The sequence below is a fragment of the Lynx rufus genome, unplaced genomic scaffold (assembly GCF_022079265.1).
Source record: "Lynx rufus isolate CCGP_SWC_20201006 ecotype Redwood Valley unplaced genomic scaffold, mLynRuf1.p SCAF_24, whole genome shotgun sequence".
NCBI classification, from domain to species: domain Eukaryota; kingdom Metazoa; phylum Chordata; class Mammalia; order Carnivora; family Felidae; genus Lynx; species Lynx rufus.
In genome coordinates, this window is record NW_025814839.1 from 18420476 (window position 1) to 18438551 (window position 18076).

The 18076-nt window shown below is 46.1% G+C and overlaps 1 protein-coding gene across 2 annotated transcripts in view; it reads right to left on the minus strand.

Moving 5' to 3' along the window:
• Positions 1–12716, minus strand: part of KREMEN1 (kringle containing transmembrane protein 1) — a 73944-nt gene extending 61228 nt beyond the window's left edge. For both annotated transcript variants that reach the window (XM_047087936.1, XM_047087935.1), the window contains exon 1: positions 12620–12716. In XM_047087936.1, coding sequence (XP_046943892.1) covers positions 12620–12716 — 97 coding nt within the window. The remainder of the gene's footprint in view (positions 1–12619) is intronic.
• Positions 12717–18076: the final 5360 nt, after the last annotated feature.

Genomic DNA, 18076 nt, shown 5'->3' on the forward strand with positions numbered 1-18076 from the left:
AAAACTCTCTAAATCTGGGACACCTGGGCACCTGGGTGGCTCAGTTGGTTGAGCATTAACTTCAGTTCAGGTCATGATCTCACAGTCTATGAGTTCCAGCCCCAAGTCAGGCTCTGTGCCCACAGCTCAGAGCCTGGAGCCTGCTTCAGATTCTGTGTCTCCCTCTCTCTCTGCCCCACCCCCATTCACACACACACACACTCTCTCTCTCAAAAATAAACTAAAAACATGAACAAAATTTTTTAATCTGGGACACCTGGCTGTCTCAGTCAGGAGAGCATGCAACTCTTGATCTCAGGGTTGTAAATTCAAGTCCCACATTGGGTGTGGAGGTTACTTAAAAATAAAATCTTCAGGGGCACCTGGGTGGCTCAGTTGGTTAAGCATCCAACTTTGTGAGTTCGAGTCCTGCACTGGGCTCTGTGCTGACAGCTCAGAGCCTAAAGCCTGCTTTGGATTCTGCATCTCCCTCTCTCTCTGCCTCTCTCTCTCTCTTTCTCAAAAAACAAATAAAACATTTTTTAAAAATTTAATAAAAAATAAATAAATAAAATCTTTAAAAAATGTTTAAAAATCTTATAAAAATAAAATAAATCAGACCCTCTAAATCTACATGTTTCTCTAATGGAAGTGACAATTCTATGGTAAAAAAAACAAACAAAAAAACAACAACAACAACAAAATTCAACTCCCATGTGGGCCCTGAATCTATCAGAGAGGTACTTAAGCATTAAGCATCCTTTTTGCTTAAACAAAACTACATCTTCAATAAATAAATAACAAGGAAAAAAGAGAAAGAGGGAATCCTATAGGTTAATAGAAACTCTTGTCATATCACCTAACTGTACCATGCTTAGATCCTGAGTTGAACAGTAAAACAACCCAAGAGACAACCAGGGGAATTGGAACATTGATTACTAACAGGGTATTTGATGATATTAAGGAATTGTTAGTTTTTCTAAGTGTGATGATGGTAATGGTACTGTGTTTTTTAAAAGAATTTTAATTATTTATTTATTTATTCATTTATTTGAGAGACAGAAAGGAGAGAGAGAGAATCTGATGCGGGGTTCGATCTCCTGACAGAGAGATCATGACCTGAGCTGAAGTCAATAGTTATGTGTGTTTTTTTTTCAAGGTTTATTTAGTTTTGAAGGAGAGAGAGAGAGAGAGAGAGGGAGGGAGGGAGTGGGGGAGGGGCAGAAGAGAGGGAGACACAGAATCCGAAGCAGGCTCCAGGCTCCAGGCTCTGAACTGTCAGCACAGAGCCCGACATGGGGCTCAAACTCACAAGATCATGACCTGAGCCCAAGTCAGACGCTTAACCAACTGAGCCACCCAGGTGCCCCAAGAGTTCTTATCATTTGGAGATACTTACTGAAATACTTATGGATGAGATGATATATCTGAGATTTGTTACAAAATAATCTAGTTGGGGAGATGAAGCCAGTACAAATGAAATAATACTGACCATGGCTGATACTCACTGAAGCCGGGACATGGATATATGGGATTTCCTTACATTCGTCTATGTTTGCATATGTTCTCAATTTCCCATAATCAAAATTTGTTAAAGGATACCTTGAACACATGTTGTTTTTATAATTAATCTACCTTAGTTTCTTTTTAAGAGCTGTAAACAAACTCAATCAGCTGTAAATTCAGTCATCTAAAATTAAGATCGACATTCACAGATCATGTTCTTGGGCTATGTATTAACAGTTGAAATGATCACAGAACAAGCTATACTTTTGACCAAAGTGGAATTACCATAAAAGTAATCACTCTAAAAAAAATCACTCTAATGTTCTTAAAGTTATCAGTAGCTTTTTATTCAAAAATGTTTTAGATCTTTCTTTTTATTCAAGGAAACAGTGTCCTTAAAAACAGTAATGGAAGAAAAAGTCATGCCTCTCAAAGTTATTTTAACTAAAGAATTTATACTTTTGGAAGGGCGCTTGAGGTCTTCTATTTGAATCTCCAGTTTCTTCGTCTTTATTAACAGATGAAATATTTAATTGTTTAAAAGACTATTCCAAGAAAATTGAACCTACCATAAGCATAGGACCAGAGGTTCAAGTTCAGAAGACCCAGGAAAACACTTCAGAGGGGAGTCCTTATTATTTGTTGTATAAAACTTTGGAAAACAACCCAGAATGCAGTGCTGGTTGGGTACCACTCTTTTCCCATCTGGCTCTCATCTTGAATATGCTCTACTCCTACCCAGGCAGGGCCCACTGGAAAATGTGCCACGGTTGCCACTCTGAAGGACTTGTGTTTCTGCCAGGAACAGACACCATGAATACACAGTGCTCAAGGAATTTGTATTTATCATTTAGGATATTAAAAATGCATACAATAATCAAATTGAAGACCAAAAGATAGTTTTTGAGAAAGAATCTAGCTCTATAACATACACAGAGAGATGAAGCCAACCCTCAGTGAAAGAATGGACTCATTCAGACAGAAGTCAACCGTCAGAAGAACTTTAGCTTCACGAATTAACCATGGATTCTACTGCCAACACTACCAGCACATATTCTATTGCTTTGGTGATCGTGTACCTCTCTTGAGTTAATCTTTGAATACAAATGGATCTACTTCAATCTTGAAATGAAATCTCATGCTAGACTAGCTTTCACTTATGCTTAAGATATTTTAAATCTTCAGATGTTTTAAAATTCAAAATCCAGTTCTCTGATGGAAAATAACTTAGCGCCTTATAAATCAACTTTAAAAGAAACAAAAACAAGATAAAAAGATGGAGCACTATTTGAAAGGTCATGTCTACAATAGATAGCACTATACTCCTATAGAAACTGGGAGCTCTAAAACAAGTCCCACAGCCTGGTCAGACTTTATCACCTTGAACTGTAATTGCTTAAGAAGCACCTGGTCCCGCTTCCACTAGCCCGTGAGTTTCTTGTGCATCTCATCTTTGTATCTGCAACAAGTACAGACCCCTCAGAACATGACTGGCGAATGTTAGCTGAATAAGGGAAGCAGGTATATGGGGGACCTGGGGGGAAAATGCATTACAGACATATTGAATGCCCTGGTTTCCTCACCATAAGTTGGTGAGGAATCATGACTTACCTCGCGATGACTTATGAGAATATGAGAAGTTCCAGGAAAGTTTAGGTAAAATCAAGTACTTGAAAATCAAATACTTGCTATTTAAGCCAGAGGAATCTGCTATTTAAAGGAACTCTATGGTGAAGCCATGTAATAGAGAATAATCAACCACCTTTGTAATGAAAACATACATTTTATATTCTGAGTTTGCTTTAAGCAGGAGACACCTGGCACAAATCCACTTCGCCTCCCCATCTCTCGACCAACCCTATTTTACACTGTCTGAAGCTCTCAATCAGTATAAAAGAAGATAAAACAAACTGATATAATCCAGCTTCTGGACAAGTTTCATCAGTATTGCCTGTGCCCTATTTTTAATTTCAGATGGCAAGAAAGTTCCCCTATAATGGAGTCCTGGAGGGCAGCCAACGCTCCATGGAAGCCAGGCTATGGGCTATTCAGCTTCCCTTGGTTGATATGGGATGGTCAAATAAGAGTTCTTGAGTGGGGAGCTAACGAGCAGGTCCACAGCATGTCCCTAAAGCATAACTTTTTTATTATTTTTTTTTCTTTTCCAAAATTTTATTTAAATTCTAGTTAGTTAACATAGAGTGTGACATTGATTTCAGGAGTAGTGATTCCTCACTTACATATAACACCCAGCCCTAGAGCACATCTTTAAAATAAAACCCAAAGCAACAAAGTGGTCGTCTTTTATGAATTGGCACAGGCCTGAGTCCTAGTCAGAGATGCTGGGCATACAAACAGTAGGCATTTGATAGGCACTTGTTAGTTGGTCCCAAGGTAAAAATATGATTCAAGTGACAAGTTTCAGAAGCTCTAGCCAGGGAGACAGTTTTGGGCAGAAGGAAAGACTCAGTGTAGCACTAATTTATAAACAAACACAAGCAGAAGCTGTCATGTCTAGGCCAGCCACAGCAATAAGGGTAGACAGTGACCAACAGATTGATTTCATAGTCAAAGGTATAAAGTTTCACAGAGCTATAGCAGGGTTGCCAGATTCAGCAAATGAAAATACAGGATGCCCAGTTAAATTTGAATGGCAGATAAACGACTGATCAAAGTACTTTTTTAAGGTAAGTATTCCCAAATACTGTATGAGAAAGATTTATGCAAAAGAAATTATTCATTGTTTATCTGACATTCAAATTTAACTGAATGCCCTGTATTTAATCTGGCGATCTTCCTCTAGAGAGTAGAAACATGGTGAATCTCAGATGACCTTACTCCATTTAGGTTCCCAAAACACTGTCCACAGAAATGCATATGGACCTCAGATATGGATAATGAAGAATCTACTTTCTTTTTTTTTTTCTTTTTTAAATTTTTTTTTTCAACGTTTATTTATTTTTGGGACAGAGAGAGACAGAGCATGAATGGGGGGGGGGGCAGAGAGAGAGGGAGACACAGAATCGGAAACAGGCTCCAGGCTCTGAGCCATCAGCCCAGAGCCTGACGCGGGGCTCGAACTCACGGACCGCGAGATTGTGACCTGGCTGAAGTCGGACGCTTAACCGACTGCACCACCCAGGCGCCCCTAATTTTTTTTTTTTAACGTTTATTTATTTTTGAGACAGAGAGAGACAGAGCATGAACAGGGGAGGAGCAGAGAGAGAGGGAGACACAGAATCTGAAACAGGCTCCAGGCTCTGAGCTGTCAGCACAGAGCCCGACGTGGGGCTTGAAATCACGGACTGTGAGATCATGACCGGAGCTGAAGTCGGACGCTTAACCGACCAAGCCACCCAGGCGCCCCAAGAATCTACTTTCTTAAGAGTAATCAACAAAATGTTGATCAGAGTTGCCTCCTCCTAGGCCACAGTGAAGGGAAGGACAAAAGAATAACACAATTAGGATGGGGTTTCTCAACCTTAGCACTATTAACATTTGGAGTCAAATAATTCATTGGCGGGGCCATCCCGTGCATTGTAGGGTGTTTATTTTAGCAGCATCCCTGGCTTCCACCCGCTAGATGCCAGTAGTATACTCTACCCCACCCCACCCCACCCTGAGTTATGACAATCAAAAATGTGTCCAGATATTGCCAAATGTCCCCTGGGGGCAAAATCTCCTCCAGTTGAAACCACTGAATTAGAAGAAATGGTCAAATAAACAGAAAGTGTCATATCCATTAACCAGTGGTCACATAACAAAAGATTCTTCTCAAGGGAAAAATTCTCAGCTTGCCCTGGATGCCCTCAAGCCCGTAATAAGGATGAGAGGCCTAGTCATTTCAGCTAAGACAATCAAAAACCCCTCATCTGCCACAAGTGCTAGAGAAGAATCTTTGGTGAGCCAAGCCAATGAAGCTCTGCATGGCAGTGCGCACATCACAGCAAGCAGGGCGTCGTACACAGCCTTTGAAGACGTTCCTTTTAAGTTAACCTCCCTTCCAACTAAACTTTTTCCAAATCTCTTCCTGCCATTTGGAAGTTGAGTGATTCTCAGCTGAAAAGGCCTGTATATACGAGGTGCAGATGGCGGCAGTTACGGCCCTCACCAGATGCTGCAGTCTCTAATTTGATTGAAAGGATATAATTAGACAACAGAAACACTTTAATGAAAGAGCAAAACATGGAGGGAGGGAAGGATTGAAGGCCCTTAACTGATGCCAAAACACCCACCAGTAATAGAGGCTTTGAGTCTGGGGAAAGGGAAGGGGAAAGCCCCTTAAAAGGACAGTCCCCATCCTGTTTATTTCCCCATAGACATAGGAATAGGGATTTTATTATTGTAGATTTCCACTGTATTTTATGTGGGAACAATCTGATTAAAACCAGAAGAGTCTTCGGAAGAACATCAAAGAAAAACAAATATGGCTTCTGTGGTCATTATTAAAAATATTTTTACCAGCCCAATAATCATCTTTGAAGATGAATTTTTATAGATTGAACAGCAGCAAGTAATTTACATACTGTGATGGCACTGGTTAAGGATCGCTACCATCGTAGAAGAGGACTGCTTGGTCGCCATGTTTTCACGCAACTTTAGGCCACCAAGGAACACGGACAGCCATTTAACCTATCTGCTTGGAAGGCATGAAGAAACCACGCAGAGTGAGTTGTACATGCTGATGCTGCAACCATTTTGGATCGTCTTTAAAAGTTGCTTCTGCAGTTTTTACTATTTCCTAGCTTTCAAACTTTTGAGTGTGAGTATACTGCTCTGGTTCTAACCAAGAATCTAACCAAACTGAAAGAAATCCCGCCCTCAAAGTCTGAAGTTGCTAATGTGGTGTGACACTGGGGTTTGGAAGCGGCTGCAGGCTCCCCAGCCCACTAGAAGCAGGGCCCGCCCTTGTGGTAAATTGAACAATAAAAGTTTAATGCTTTGGCAACTTGCCAAGGATTAAATCAGTGGCAAGAGAAACTGGAGGCTGGGCCTAGCAGAGGAGCAGCCCCTAGAAGGTCCTGTTATAATCGAGAGGAATAAAGGCAACCTTGCATGTCAGATGGCCTAAAATCTTTTGTCTGTGAGAGATGCTTCCCAGCACCCAACTTCATTTGTCTTCAAACTTACAAGGCCAGGGTGCCTGGCTGGCTCAGTTGGTGGAGCTTGCAACTCGAATCTCAAGGTTGTAAGTTCAAGCCCCACGTTGGGTGTAGAGGTTACTTAAAAATAAAATCATAACACACACACACACACACACACACACACCAAAAAAACTGTTCCAAGTCCAGGCTAGGGAAGGTGTTTTCCTAGAAAGAAGATTAAAAGCGGGTGGGAGGAGTAGGGAGCAGGGGATTTCCTTGGAGGAGGAGAAGCAAACTTCTATATAGTGGCTATTTTTGAGAAGTATGAACACCCTTCTGACATTTCTACAATGGCCTCTCTCCTTTCTCTGTTCAGTCGGAATCCAGGATAATGTCTCAGAGGTGAGGTCTGGGGAAGAGGCCACTGTCATCTTGAGAAGACAATACTAAAGACCACAGAGAGAGGGAAAAACAGAGTGAACTAGGGCTGCTCGTCCTGGACTAACACATCCGGGTTCCAGCTGGACTCTCAAGGTCAAACTGAATATGGAAGGAATGTCAGTCATTGTTCTGCCCCACTCAGGGGCCCCGCACAGTGAGCCAGCCAGAAACCAACTTGCCAAGTGGCATCAGGGGGCTTGGGGAGATCTCACCTCAAAACCTCCATAGGTAGTTTTCTATGGGACACATTCATTTCCTCCTCTGTTGTCCTAATTCAGGAGGCAAAAACTTCGGCAAAAGCTACAGATCCAAACTTCCGGCCTCTCTCAAGTGTTTTGCATTAACTGTTCCACAGTACAAACACAATCAACTTGGTATGTTTGAATGCTTCACTTTGTTTTTCAAAAATGTTTTAATTAAAACAAAATAATCAGCCATGCTAAGCACATTGTTGTGTTTTAAAGGCCACTTTAAAAATGAGGACAGAACCATGAAAATAAAATTCAATTGTTTAGGAAAGTGATAGAAGTTTGTTTTCTTCTTCCTCTTCTCCTTTTTTTTTTTTTTTTTTTTTCTGGCTGTTTTTCTGTGTCTCAGGCTGGTGCCACCTGCTGCCTGGGCTTTCCTCTGAGAAACAGATCTCTCAACCGTTTGCTCCAAGCAACATCTGCATAGTTGAACAAACATGGGCCAGTTCCAAGGCAGACACTATTTTCTGTATGTAGCACACGCTGAACCATACTGAATTTCTTCTTAAGGCATTTTTTAAAGCATTATTAAAGATCCAAATGTATGTGCATGAACTTCCCCTCATGTAGCTTTTTAAAAAAATTGTGGTTAAATATACATAAAATTTACCATTTTAATCATTTCTACTGTATGTCTCTTAAAATTAGTTAATAGTAAAAGGAAAATGGTTCATTTTTTCACCAAAATCAAGCCTCCTTTTCACCTTTCCAGACCAGTGAACACTGGAAAAAAATCAATACACATGGACCTTGAGTAGCACTCAGCCAAGTATAGCCTTGGGCCCAATCTGGCCCACTCCCTGACTTTGTATAGCCCATGAGCTAAGAATGGTTTTTGAAATTTTAAATGATTGAAAACAATCAAAAGAACGATATTCTGGGGGCACCTGGGTGGCTCGGTTAAGGGACCGACTCTTGATTCCGGCTCAGGTCATGATCTCATGGTTTGTGAGTTCAAGCCGAGCCTGCTCGAGATTCTCTTTCCCTCTCTCTTTGTCACTCACCTGCTCCTGCACATGTTCTCTCTCCCCGCTCCCCCGCCAAAATAAATAAACAAATAACCTTTTAAAAAAATGAATAGTATTTTGTGACACATAAAAATTATATGAAATTTTCAAATTTCAGTGTCCCTAAAGTTTTATTAGAATATAGCCATGCCCATTCATTTATATTTGTCTCTGGCTGCTTTTGCCCTACAAAGTCAGAGTGGAGTAATTGCAACAGAGACAGTACAGAGCCCACAAAGCCCAAATTATTTACTGCCCTTTACAAAAAATGTCTGCAGGGGCACCTGGGTGGCTCAGTTGGTTGAACATCTGACTCTTGATTTCGGCTCAGGTCAAGATCTCAGGGTTGTAGGACTGCACCCTGCATCAGGCTCTGCACTAAGTGTGGAGCGTGCTTGGGATTCTCTCTCTCTCTCTCTCTCTCTCTCTCTCTCTCTCTCTCTCTCTCTCTCCCTCTTCCCAGCTCATGCATGCTCTTTCTCTCTCAAGAAAAAAAAAAAAATGGAGCACCTGGGTGGCTCAGTCAGTTAAGCTTCTGACTTCAGCTCAGGTCATGATCTCATGGTTCACGAGTTTAAGCCCTCTGTCGGGCTCTGTGCTGACAGCTCAGAGCCTGAAGCCTGCTTCGGATTCTGTGTCTCCCCGTCTCTCTGCCCCACCCCTGCTTGTGCTCAGTCAGTCTCTCTCTCTCTCTCAAAAATAAATAAAAACATTTTTTAAAATTAAAAAAAAAATGTCTGCTAACATCTGACCTAGGCCCTCAGATGGCATTAGAGGCCCCCAAATTCTAAACTAAAGATGTTACATTGCCCATCACCAAAAATCCCTAATCTGTTTATTGTAAAGGTATCTAAAGCAATATATTTTATCTTCATCATTTATTGCCGTTGCTTTAACTATGCTAAATAGTGATATTATCAATAATGTCTATATTAAGTACACCAACTTGTTGTTTATTAGTAGTGAGCCTAAATGGAACTTCTTTGTGCTTTCAGATTTATAAAAGGTCTCATTGCATATCTCAAACATTAATTTCTTTATTTTTATTTTTTAAGTTATTTATTTATTCTGAGAGAGAGAGAGAGAGAGAGAGAGAGAGAGAATCCCAAGCAGGCTCTGCACTGTCATCGTGGAGCCTGACATGGGGCTTGAACCCACGAACAAACCATGAGATCACGACTTGAGCTGAAATCAAGAGTTGGACATTCAACCAACTGAGCCACCCAGGCACACCACCGCATATCTCAAACACAGAAATATCTTTGTCTAGGAGCCCAAACAAATTTTCATAGAAACACCAGAGTTCTTTGATATCAGGTCAATTTTGACAGGTTTGTGTTTCTTGAAATACTCAAAGCATACAAATAATGAGTCGACATGAAAGCATGTTAGTCCTCTTCACTCCTATCAGCCCCTGTGTTGCATTCAGGTAAACTAACATTAATGAAGTCCCTCAGAGGGACAGGGCTCTATACTGTATGAAGCAGTCACTGTTCACTGAACTTACAGGTTCTACAGCAAGACATACTACTGGCTAACAGGATGAATACCAGATGAGGATTTAGAGGAGAATGAGCATCATAAGGTATTCACAGCAAATGTAACCTGAGTTGAGAAGCTCTGTGGATGCACACCTGACAGCCCCCAAAGGCAGTGAAACAGCCCAGCAGGTAGTTTGCCTTAGGTGGAAAGCTGAGATAGCACAATTCCGCCCAGCCTTCTCTACTTTTCCTACCTCTAGGCTCTCCCCTGCAGGTCAGTAAATTCCAAATGGGAGCCCACTTCAGAGAGCTCATTAGCCCTAGGGCCCTGGCTACCTTCCTCCTAGAAAGGAAAGTCTAGATTCCACCATCAACTTCTGTCCTTATCAGTTGTGAAGGAAGGGAGAGAATCTCAAAGGAAGAATGGAGAGGAGAAGGGAGATCATTTGGGGTTGGTTATACACTGTAATTAGAACTAGCATTGATGGGGAATGAGCTAACTGTTTTTATAAAGTCAGCATTCAAAAATGCAAACCACCAGTAATTTAAATATTACAAAATTGTGCAGAATATAAGTATTGAAATAATTTTTTCCATCCACAAAATTTCAGAGAAAATTACAGTATCAAAAAATATAAAATGGCAAGTTTGGCATATCCTCAAGGATTTAAGAAACTAGTAGGCAGGCTTGAGACAGGATGTGATGCTGAAGACCATGTGGTATCTCCCTAAAACTGCTTCTGGAACTAAAGAGGAAAATCCTGACCAGGGCACAAAAGCCCTGGTATACCAAGATGGTAGGAAACAGAGCTGGTGAGGCTTACTGGAGCAGGAACTTGGGCCACTTCTCATAAATCATCTCACAATGGTTATTTATTTGTCTCTAACTCACACTCCTAAAAAAAAGCGCACCAAGGTTTCAGGTTCAAACTGCCTAAGAGCTGCTGCATCTGACCCCTCCTAGCAAAGCAAGGATGTCTGAGGAGAGGATGCCACCTTCTAACAAACATAAGCAGAGTTGAGTCACTTAACGCTTTTCAGAGCTACTACTCTGCCCTTTCCAGAAGGGGAACCAGTTTATTTCCACCCATACCTCTCTCTCCATAGAGGACATTAAATCCTGACCACACACAGATGGCAAAGTGGAACTAAGGGGTTACTAGGTTACAGTTATGTTGACATATCCTGGCTCTCGGAAAGATCCTCCTTCATTCTTCTCATACGGCAAATAGCAGAAGAGATCAAACTTCTGTAGCAGTTTTTGCAGAAGCCCCCAACAAAGCTGCCGATCACTCAGAAACCACTTCCTGAGCCTAAAGTTAACAGTACTTGGAGACCCCTTTCTATTGATCTAAAGCCAAGCTTTGCCTTTTACAGGGCTTAGCCAGACTGGAAGCTCATAGCATTCTCAGGGCAAATGAGGTGTCTAGCACTTGGTGAACTGTGAAGCACTATAAAAAGTATTATTAAAATATGTTTATTGACTGCCTTCTGTATGTGGGTGTTACCACATCAGGCAAAGGGAGTTCTCATTATCTCTCCTTTACAGATGAGGAAACTGAGGTTCTGAGAGCAGAGTCATGGCCCAAAATCACACAGTAAGTGACAATACCAAGTTCTACCACCTCCCCCCCCCTTTTTTTTTTTTTACTAATCCAAGCTGGTAGGTAAACAAAGCAACTGAGTTTTCTTTCAGCAACAAACTCCTGTCATTCCAGCAACACAGTCTGCGACTTTGGGTGGAGAACCCTTAGCCGGTTTTCCTACTCCGGCAAACCTGTAATGAACCCTTCCCGTCCCTTTCACGAATGCCCAACTCTCAACACCCAAACAACCTGCAGAGAAATGTAACCAGGCCAGACAACGCCCTCGTGCCTGCTCTTCAACTTGGAGAGAGTTCTGCGAAGATGGGTGTGGATGGAAGCTAAGCAAAGACCCCGCTTCCATCCTAGTCCAGGGCCCCACCTCGGGAAGCCCTGGCCTTAGCCTTGGCCTGGGAGTGGGTGACTGTTAAAAGTGTGGGATTACCTGGGACAAGGGGCTCTGCACTGCACCCTCGGGATAAGCACCCTAAGATCTGTAGGGGAGGTTTCCCATCACCCCTTCCTTCCCCTCACCAAGCTAGGCCCGCACCTGAGTTTGGGGAAGCTCAAGCGCCCCGGAGGTAAGGAGGGGGCGTCCCGGCTGGGTACAGCGGGTCGTCCCGAGCCTCGGACCTGCCTCTTGCAGGGCAGGCAAATCAACTCGACTCCTCGAGAGGCAGAAAGTACAGTGCTGGGCAGGCGGGCGCAGCCGGGGACCTGGCAGAGGGGCTGGGCGCCCGCTCCGCTCGCCTCCGCACCCGCTCCTGAGCCGGGAGGCACACGAGGGCTGGGGACGCGGGGGACGTCGTCGTGGGTCTCGCGAAGGGATCCTGGCCCGGGGGTGTCGCTGAGGCCCTTGGGGAGGGGGTGTAGCGTCTCGAGGGAGGGTACGCCACTGAGAGACGGGGCGGGATCCCAGAGGTGCTGGGGCAGAGGGGGCATCCCGGCCCGAGGGGAGACGCTGAGGAACTTGAGCAGGGGGTCCCGGGTCCTCAGGCTGGGGAGACTTGCCAGCCCGGGAGGCGTCGCTGAGGAGCTTGGCGAAGGGATCCCTAGAATAGGTACTGGGGCAGACAGGGCGCCCCGGCCCGGGGGGCGTCACCGAGGGGCCTGAGGGGGAGTCTCGGGTCCCGGGGCTAGGACCGCCCCGGCCGGGGGGCGTCGCTGAGGGGCTGGGAGAAGGAGTCCCGGGAGGTGGGAGCTACGGGTTGGGCCCCCCCAGGCGGGCCGGCCCGCGTCGCCCCTCGGGCGAGCTCGGCGCAGGGCGGGCGCCGGGGCTCGCTCACTCACCGGGTCCGGGGCCGAGGCCGGGGCTGGGCGCGGGCCGGGCCGCCAGCGTGAGCGCGGCGGCGGAGAGCAGGGCGAGGCGGGCGGCGGGCGGCGCCATGGGCCGTCAGTGCGGGGCCCCGGGGCGCGGCCCGGGGGAGAGGGGGCAGCGCGGGGAGCCGGGGGCGGCCATCGGAGCGGGACGCGGGGCTCGGGCGTGGCCCCGCCCCGGCCACCCGGCAGCCCCGCCCCGGCCCGCCCTCTCCCCAGCGCCGCCACCGCCCCGGCTGTGCGGGGCCCGCCCGGCTCTGCCGCTAGGCCCGAGGGGCGGAGCCGGCTGCGCACGCCCTCCCCTCCCGGAGCGCGCGCCGCGCCTGCCACTCACGCACCAGGCCCCGCCCACGCACCCCTTCCTCACCTGGGCCCGCCCCTGCAGGGCACTTTATTGGTCCGAACGAAGGGCGGGGCCAGCAGGTGAAGGGCGGGGCGAGGGGCCCCGCCTCCGAGTCCCAAAGCAGGGCTTTGGCAGGGCTGAAGTGGGCCAGGCGCCCAATGAGACTTGCTCCACCCTCACTCCGGTCGTGACCCACTCGCGGGCTCGACCGCAGCGGTAATGATCAGAATAGAAGTTTGCAAACCGTTTTTCCCTGTTTGGTTCATCGTAGTGGTTAAAAAAAAAAGGGTGCTCTAGAGTCAGTCTGTTCGGGTTCACCCTCCACATGGTCACCTGTAAGGCCTTGGGCAGGTTTAAAGGAAAAAATAGCTCTCTTACCTCAATTTCTTCATCTGTTAAATGGGGGCGTTAATAGCAAATACTCCAAGCGGTTGTTAAATGAGGCAATGCGTGGGAACTTTTACTCGCGCACAGAAGGAGCTTAATAAATATTGAGTTTCTTCCACAATCCAAGTTCTTGCAGCCACAAAAGAGGCAGCATACTGAACCCTGTTTCCGAATCCTATCGCACATCCTTTGTTAACTGGGGCAAGTTTCTTCCTCTGTCTGAGCCTCAGTCTTCCGCAAAATGGGAATAATACAAGGCTTTCGCAAGATTAGATGAGCTAGAAGAAAGTAAAGCGCCCGACACAGACAGGGTCTGGAAGTGGATGGGGCAATGATGCTTTCTTACAGACTGGGAAACGGGCTCAGAGAGCTCGTGGCTTTCTTAAACTCGGCCCCCGCGTGGCAGCCTCCTTGCCTCCCCGCCCGCAAAGTCTCCCCCGGCTGCGCTCTGGGTCTGTCCCGAGCCTCTCTCCTCCCCCGCACTCCCCCAAGCAGAGATTTTCCTTCTGCTCCCGCCTAAAGCGCCGCGGTGACGCCCCGCGGGGCAGGTCCGGGCGGCGCGCCGGCCGCTTTCAAGTCCCCGGTCCCGGGCTTGCAAGTGCGGGCCTGCGCCCTGCGCGGCGGCGGGAGCGGAAGCTTCTGCCCTCGTGTGCCGACTCGCCGCGCCCAGAGCGGGGTTGGGGCGGTCCCCGCCCCGCGGGCTCCCGGGCCCGCCTTAGGTACTGAGGCCCTTGCGCCCGGTCGTCCAGTTTCAGGATCTGCCTCCCCGCAACCAGCTCCCCAGCTGTTTCCTGGACCCGGCCCCAAAGGCGCAGGTACCTCCCACGAGGCCTCTCTATCTTGGTCCCTCTCCACCCACACGACCCGGAGCCACGGCAAGAAGAATCTTGTTCACTCATTGTTTTCACTGCCTCATTCCGGGTTCAGGGATCCTCTGGGTGCCTCACTGGAGAGAGGGGACCCGCCCTCCCCCACACACACCCAATGTCCAACTCTCCCATCCTCCACATCCCATCTGGTGTCTCTCAACTCACCCTCTCCTCTCCACCATCTTGGACCCTTTCTACCTCCAAAACCACCTCCTCCAGCAGGACCCGAGAATGCTTCACCTCTAACTTGCATCCTCAAAGGTGCAGGCAGGAGAGCACCTGGAATGAGAATGATATGACAACATGCAGGTGAAACTATCTGCCGAAACAGACAATAAAGGTGACCCTTCCTCCACTCAACAAATATTCAGTGAGGAACACACCCAGAAAACCAACCAGACAAGCTGGTCCTAGAAATAATGTGAATTTCAGAGAGCAAGAAGTACTACAGAGACAAGAAAATGATGTTGATGGAGAATGGTCTGTGGACTGTTTTAAATCGAGTGAGGGGAAATATTTTAGCAAAGCAGAACACAGTTTATGAGGTTCTTTGGAATCTCCCCCTGGTTTCTGAGGAAATAGGAAGGAGCAGACAAGAGGTTCAAAATAAGGTTTATGTGGCCAAGTCTGGGGATTTATGCCTCATGATAGTAGCTTCAGCCTGTCCTGCCATGCTGCAGGAAAGCTCCCCAGGCTGAGTGGGTACCAGCCTTGCGTACAACCAGAATGAGCTATGTAATTTGCAGGGCACTGTGAGAAATGAAAATGAGGGGCTCCTTGTTCAAAATGATTAAGAATTTCAAGATGGCTACAGCAGAGCATTAAATCAAGTGTGGGGCCCATCTAAGGTTGGGGACACTGTGTCCCTACCCAGGTTGCACACCCATGAGGCTGGCTTGTACAACAGAACTCAAAAATAGTGGGCCAGCCCCTGCCCCCACTGGCTGCTATGAGAAACATCCCTGTAGCCTTCCCCAGGCCTCCCTCCCCTCTTTTGTAGCTTAAAGCCCAGCACAGGTGATGGAAACAGTGCACAGAGGCTAAAAATATAGCCTACTGGGTCTAGGTCAGGGCAATTAACAGCTCAAGGTCTTTTGCTCAGTTACGTGGTCCTGGACCCTGGCAAGAAGCAGCCTGAGATATGCATTTCAATGCTCCACATGCCTCAGTCACTTAGCGGATTTATTTCATGGAAAGAGTGAGGACATTGACTGTAGCCCCTGGGCCTCCAGGAAAATGTTGCTGTCTGTCTGTTTGCCTGCTTGTGCTCTGCAGTCAAGCCCTTCAATTCCTCTGAGGGCAACAGGATTTGCCAAGAAGTTGGGAGGGCTCAGCTGGTGGCGTTTAGGTGACCCTGGTATCTTTGAAACTCTAGTTGGGATGATTTCTGCTCAAAAGACATCATGTTGTGGAGAGAGCACTGGATAAGGAGCCCGATACTAATAACAACAATAGCAAACTTTTACTGAGCACTTTGCTAAACTCTAGGCAAGGTACAGTGCTTGCTGTCACAATTCACAGAATGCCCCCAGCACCCTTACCAACCTCCTCAGAGAGGTTGAATGTCTTGTCCAAAGGTCACATAGTAGTGGAGCTGGGCTTTGAACCCAGACAGTAAGACACCAGGACTACATTCCTAATCACCTTGGTGAATTGCCTACTTGTCCTTATGGGGTTCTGGCAACAAATACTGAATGGTCCAGGGTCAGAATTACGGTGAGGCAAGTCAGGTGTTCACCTCAGGCACAAAATCTTGACGGAGGCCAAGAAACTCAGTAATCAAGATAAATAAATATTATTTAATAAATTATAAAATATATTAAAAAACATTTCATTGGGGCGCCTGGGTGGCTCTGTCGGTTAAGCGGCCAACTTCAGCTCAGGTCATGATCTTGCGGTCTGTGAGTTCGAGCCCTGCGTCGGGCTCTGTGCTGACAGCTCAGAGCCTGGAGCCTGTTTCAGATTCTGTGTCTCCCTCTCTCTGACCCTCCCCCATTCATGCTCTGTCTCTCTCTGTCTCAAAAATAAATAAACGTTAAAAAAAATTTAGAAAACATTTCATAAACATTATTTCAATGCAATATCTTTAAAAATATGATTGCCCCAAAAGTCATGATGAACAAAATATCAAAATTCTATTCTATTTTATTTTATTTTAAAGTTTATTTATTTATTTTAAGAGAGAGAGAACAGGGGAGGGGCAGAGACAGAGGGAGAGAAAATCTGAAGCAGGTTCTGTGCTGTCAGTGCAGAGCTCAGTGCAGGGCTCGAACCCCCAGAACCATGAGATCATGACCTGAGCCAAAATCGAGAGTCAGATGCTCAACCAACTGAACCACCCAGATGCCCCAAAATGTCAAACTTTTAAACAAAAACAGGATCTTTAGTCTCCAGCTCGGCTCAGCACCATACTGTTACTGATCCTGTCTCAGGTTTCTGCGTTGGAAACCTAGCGATGGGAAATTCTAGAGAAGTCGTGGTTTTACTTGCTCTGATGGGGCTAGGGAAATGAAATAATTTGGTTTTGAAAATAGTGAATTAGAGGTGTCTGTGTGGCATCCAGGTGGCCACATCTGAGAACTGAGTCCAGTGGGAAGGGGTGGCAGGGTGGGCAGGGCACCCTTATTTCACATACTTGGCCCATGATAGGTGCACATTCAGCACATGTGGTTTAAATCACTGTTCCTCAGGGTTTGCATCATGGTTCAGGAATCTTTTCAAATTCTCTCATCCAAAGTTTTTCTCTTCTTTCCTAAACCTTCTACATCACGAACCTCCGATATGTTCCCATATGGGTGTGGAAGTTTACTGCTTGGGTGTTAAAAGAAAAACATCTTCTGAGGAAATGAAAAACAACTAAATTCCACTAGAATTTGGGGATGGGGGATGAAGGGGGAAGGCGACAGTAATTATGAATTGGCTCAATCTCCTCTTTATTAACTGACCCTCCAGAAGGAGAATAGGAACGAAGAGAAATCAAAGAGAAGAAAGGTAGTAGTCAAGGAAAAAAGAAAGAAAAAAGATTACGGGAGCTAAACATACAGTGAAAAGAGCTTGGCCAAGCATCAAAGAAGGGCAGATGTGTTTCCAAATAGGGGTGGTGGTTTTAGATATGTCAGAAAGTACAGTTCCAAATGATCAGTGGAAAATAAAGGCTATTTAGACTGGGCTCAGCAGAATAAAAGGGTTCACTGGAGAATCAAAGTGAGGAACAGGACTTTCAGCAACATGGAAGCCCTACTGCCTCAACCCCAGGTTTTCTGGACCAAGTGTTGGCACCAACGATGGAAACTCTTGCCGTAGTTTCAGGACCCTGGACCAAATAGAGTCTTTCCATTTTGACTTTATAATTCTGAACACAGCCTTCAGTGGAACAATCTCGGTGAAAGACTTGTCACTTTCCTTAGTTTATCCTCAGGTAACCACTTTCCTTGCCATCTAACGAAGCATGAGATATTCTGGACGACTCCCACAACCGGAGGGAAATGTGGCTCCTGTAACAACACCACTCCTGTGAGGCCGAGGAATCTGACCAAAAAAATTTTTTTTAATGTTTATTTATTTATTTTGAGAGAGAGAGAGAGAGAGAGAGAACGTGAGCGGGGAGGGGCAGAGAGAGAAGGGGAGAGAAAATCCCAGGCAGGCTCCACCCTGTCAGTGGCAGATTCAGCCACGAGACTCGAGCCCACAAACCGTGAGATCATGACCTGAGCTGAAATCAAGAGTCAGACACTTGGGGTGCCTACGTGGCTCAGTCAGTTGAACGTCCGAGTTGGGCTCAGGTCATGATCTTGTGGTTCTTAGGTTCGAGCCCCACATCGGCAAGCCCTG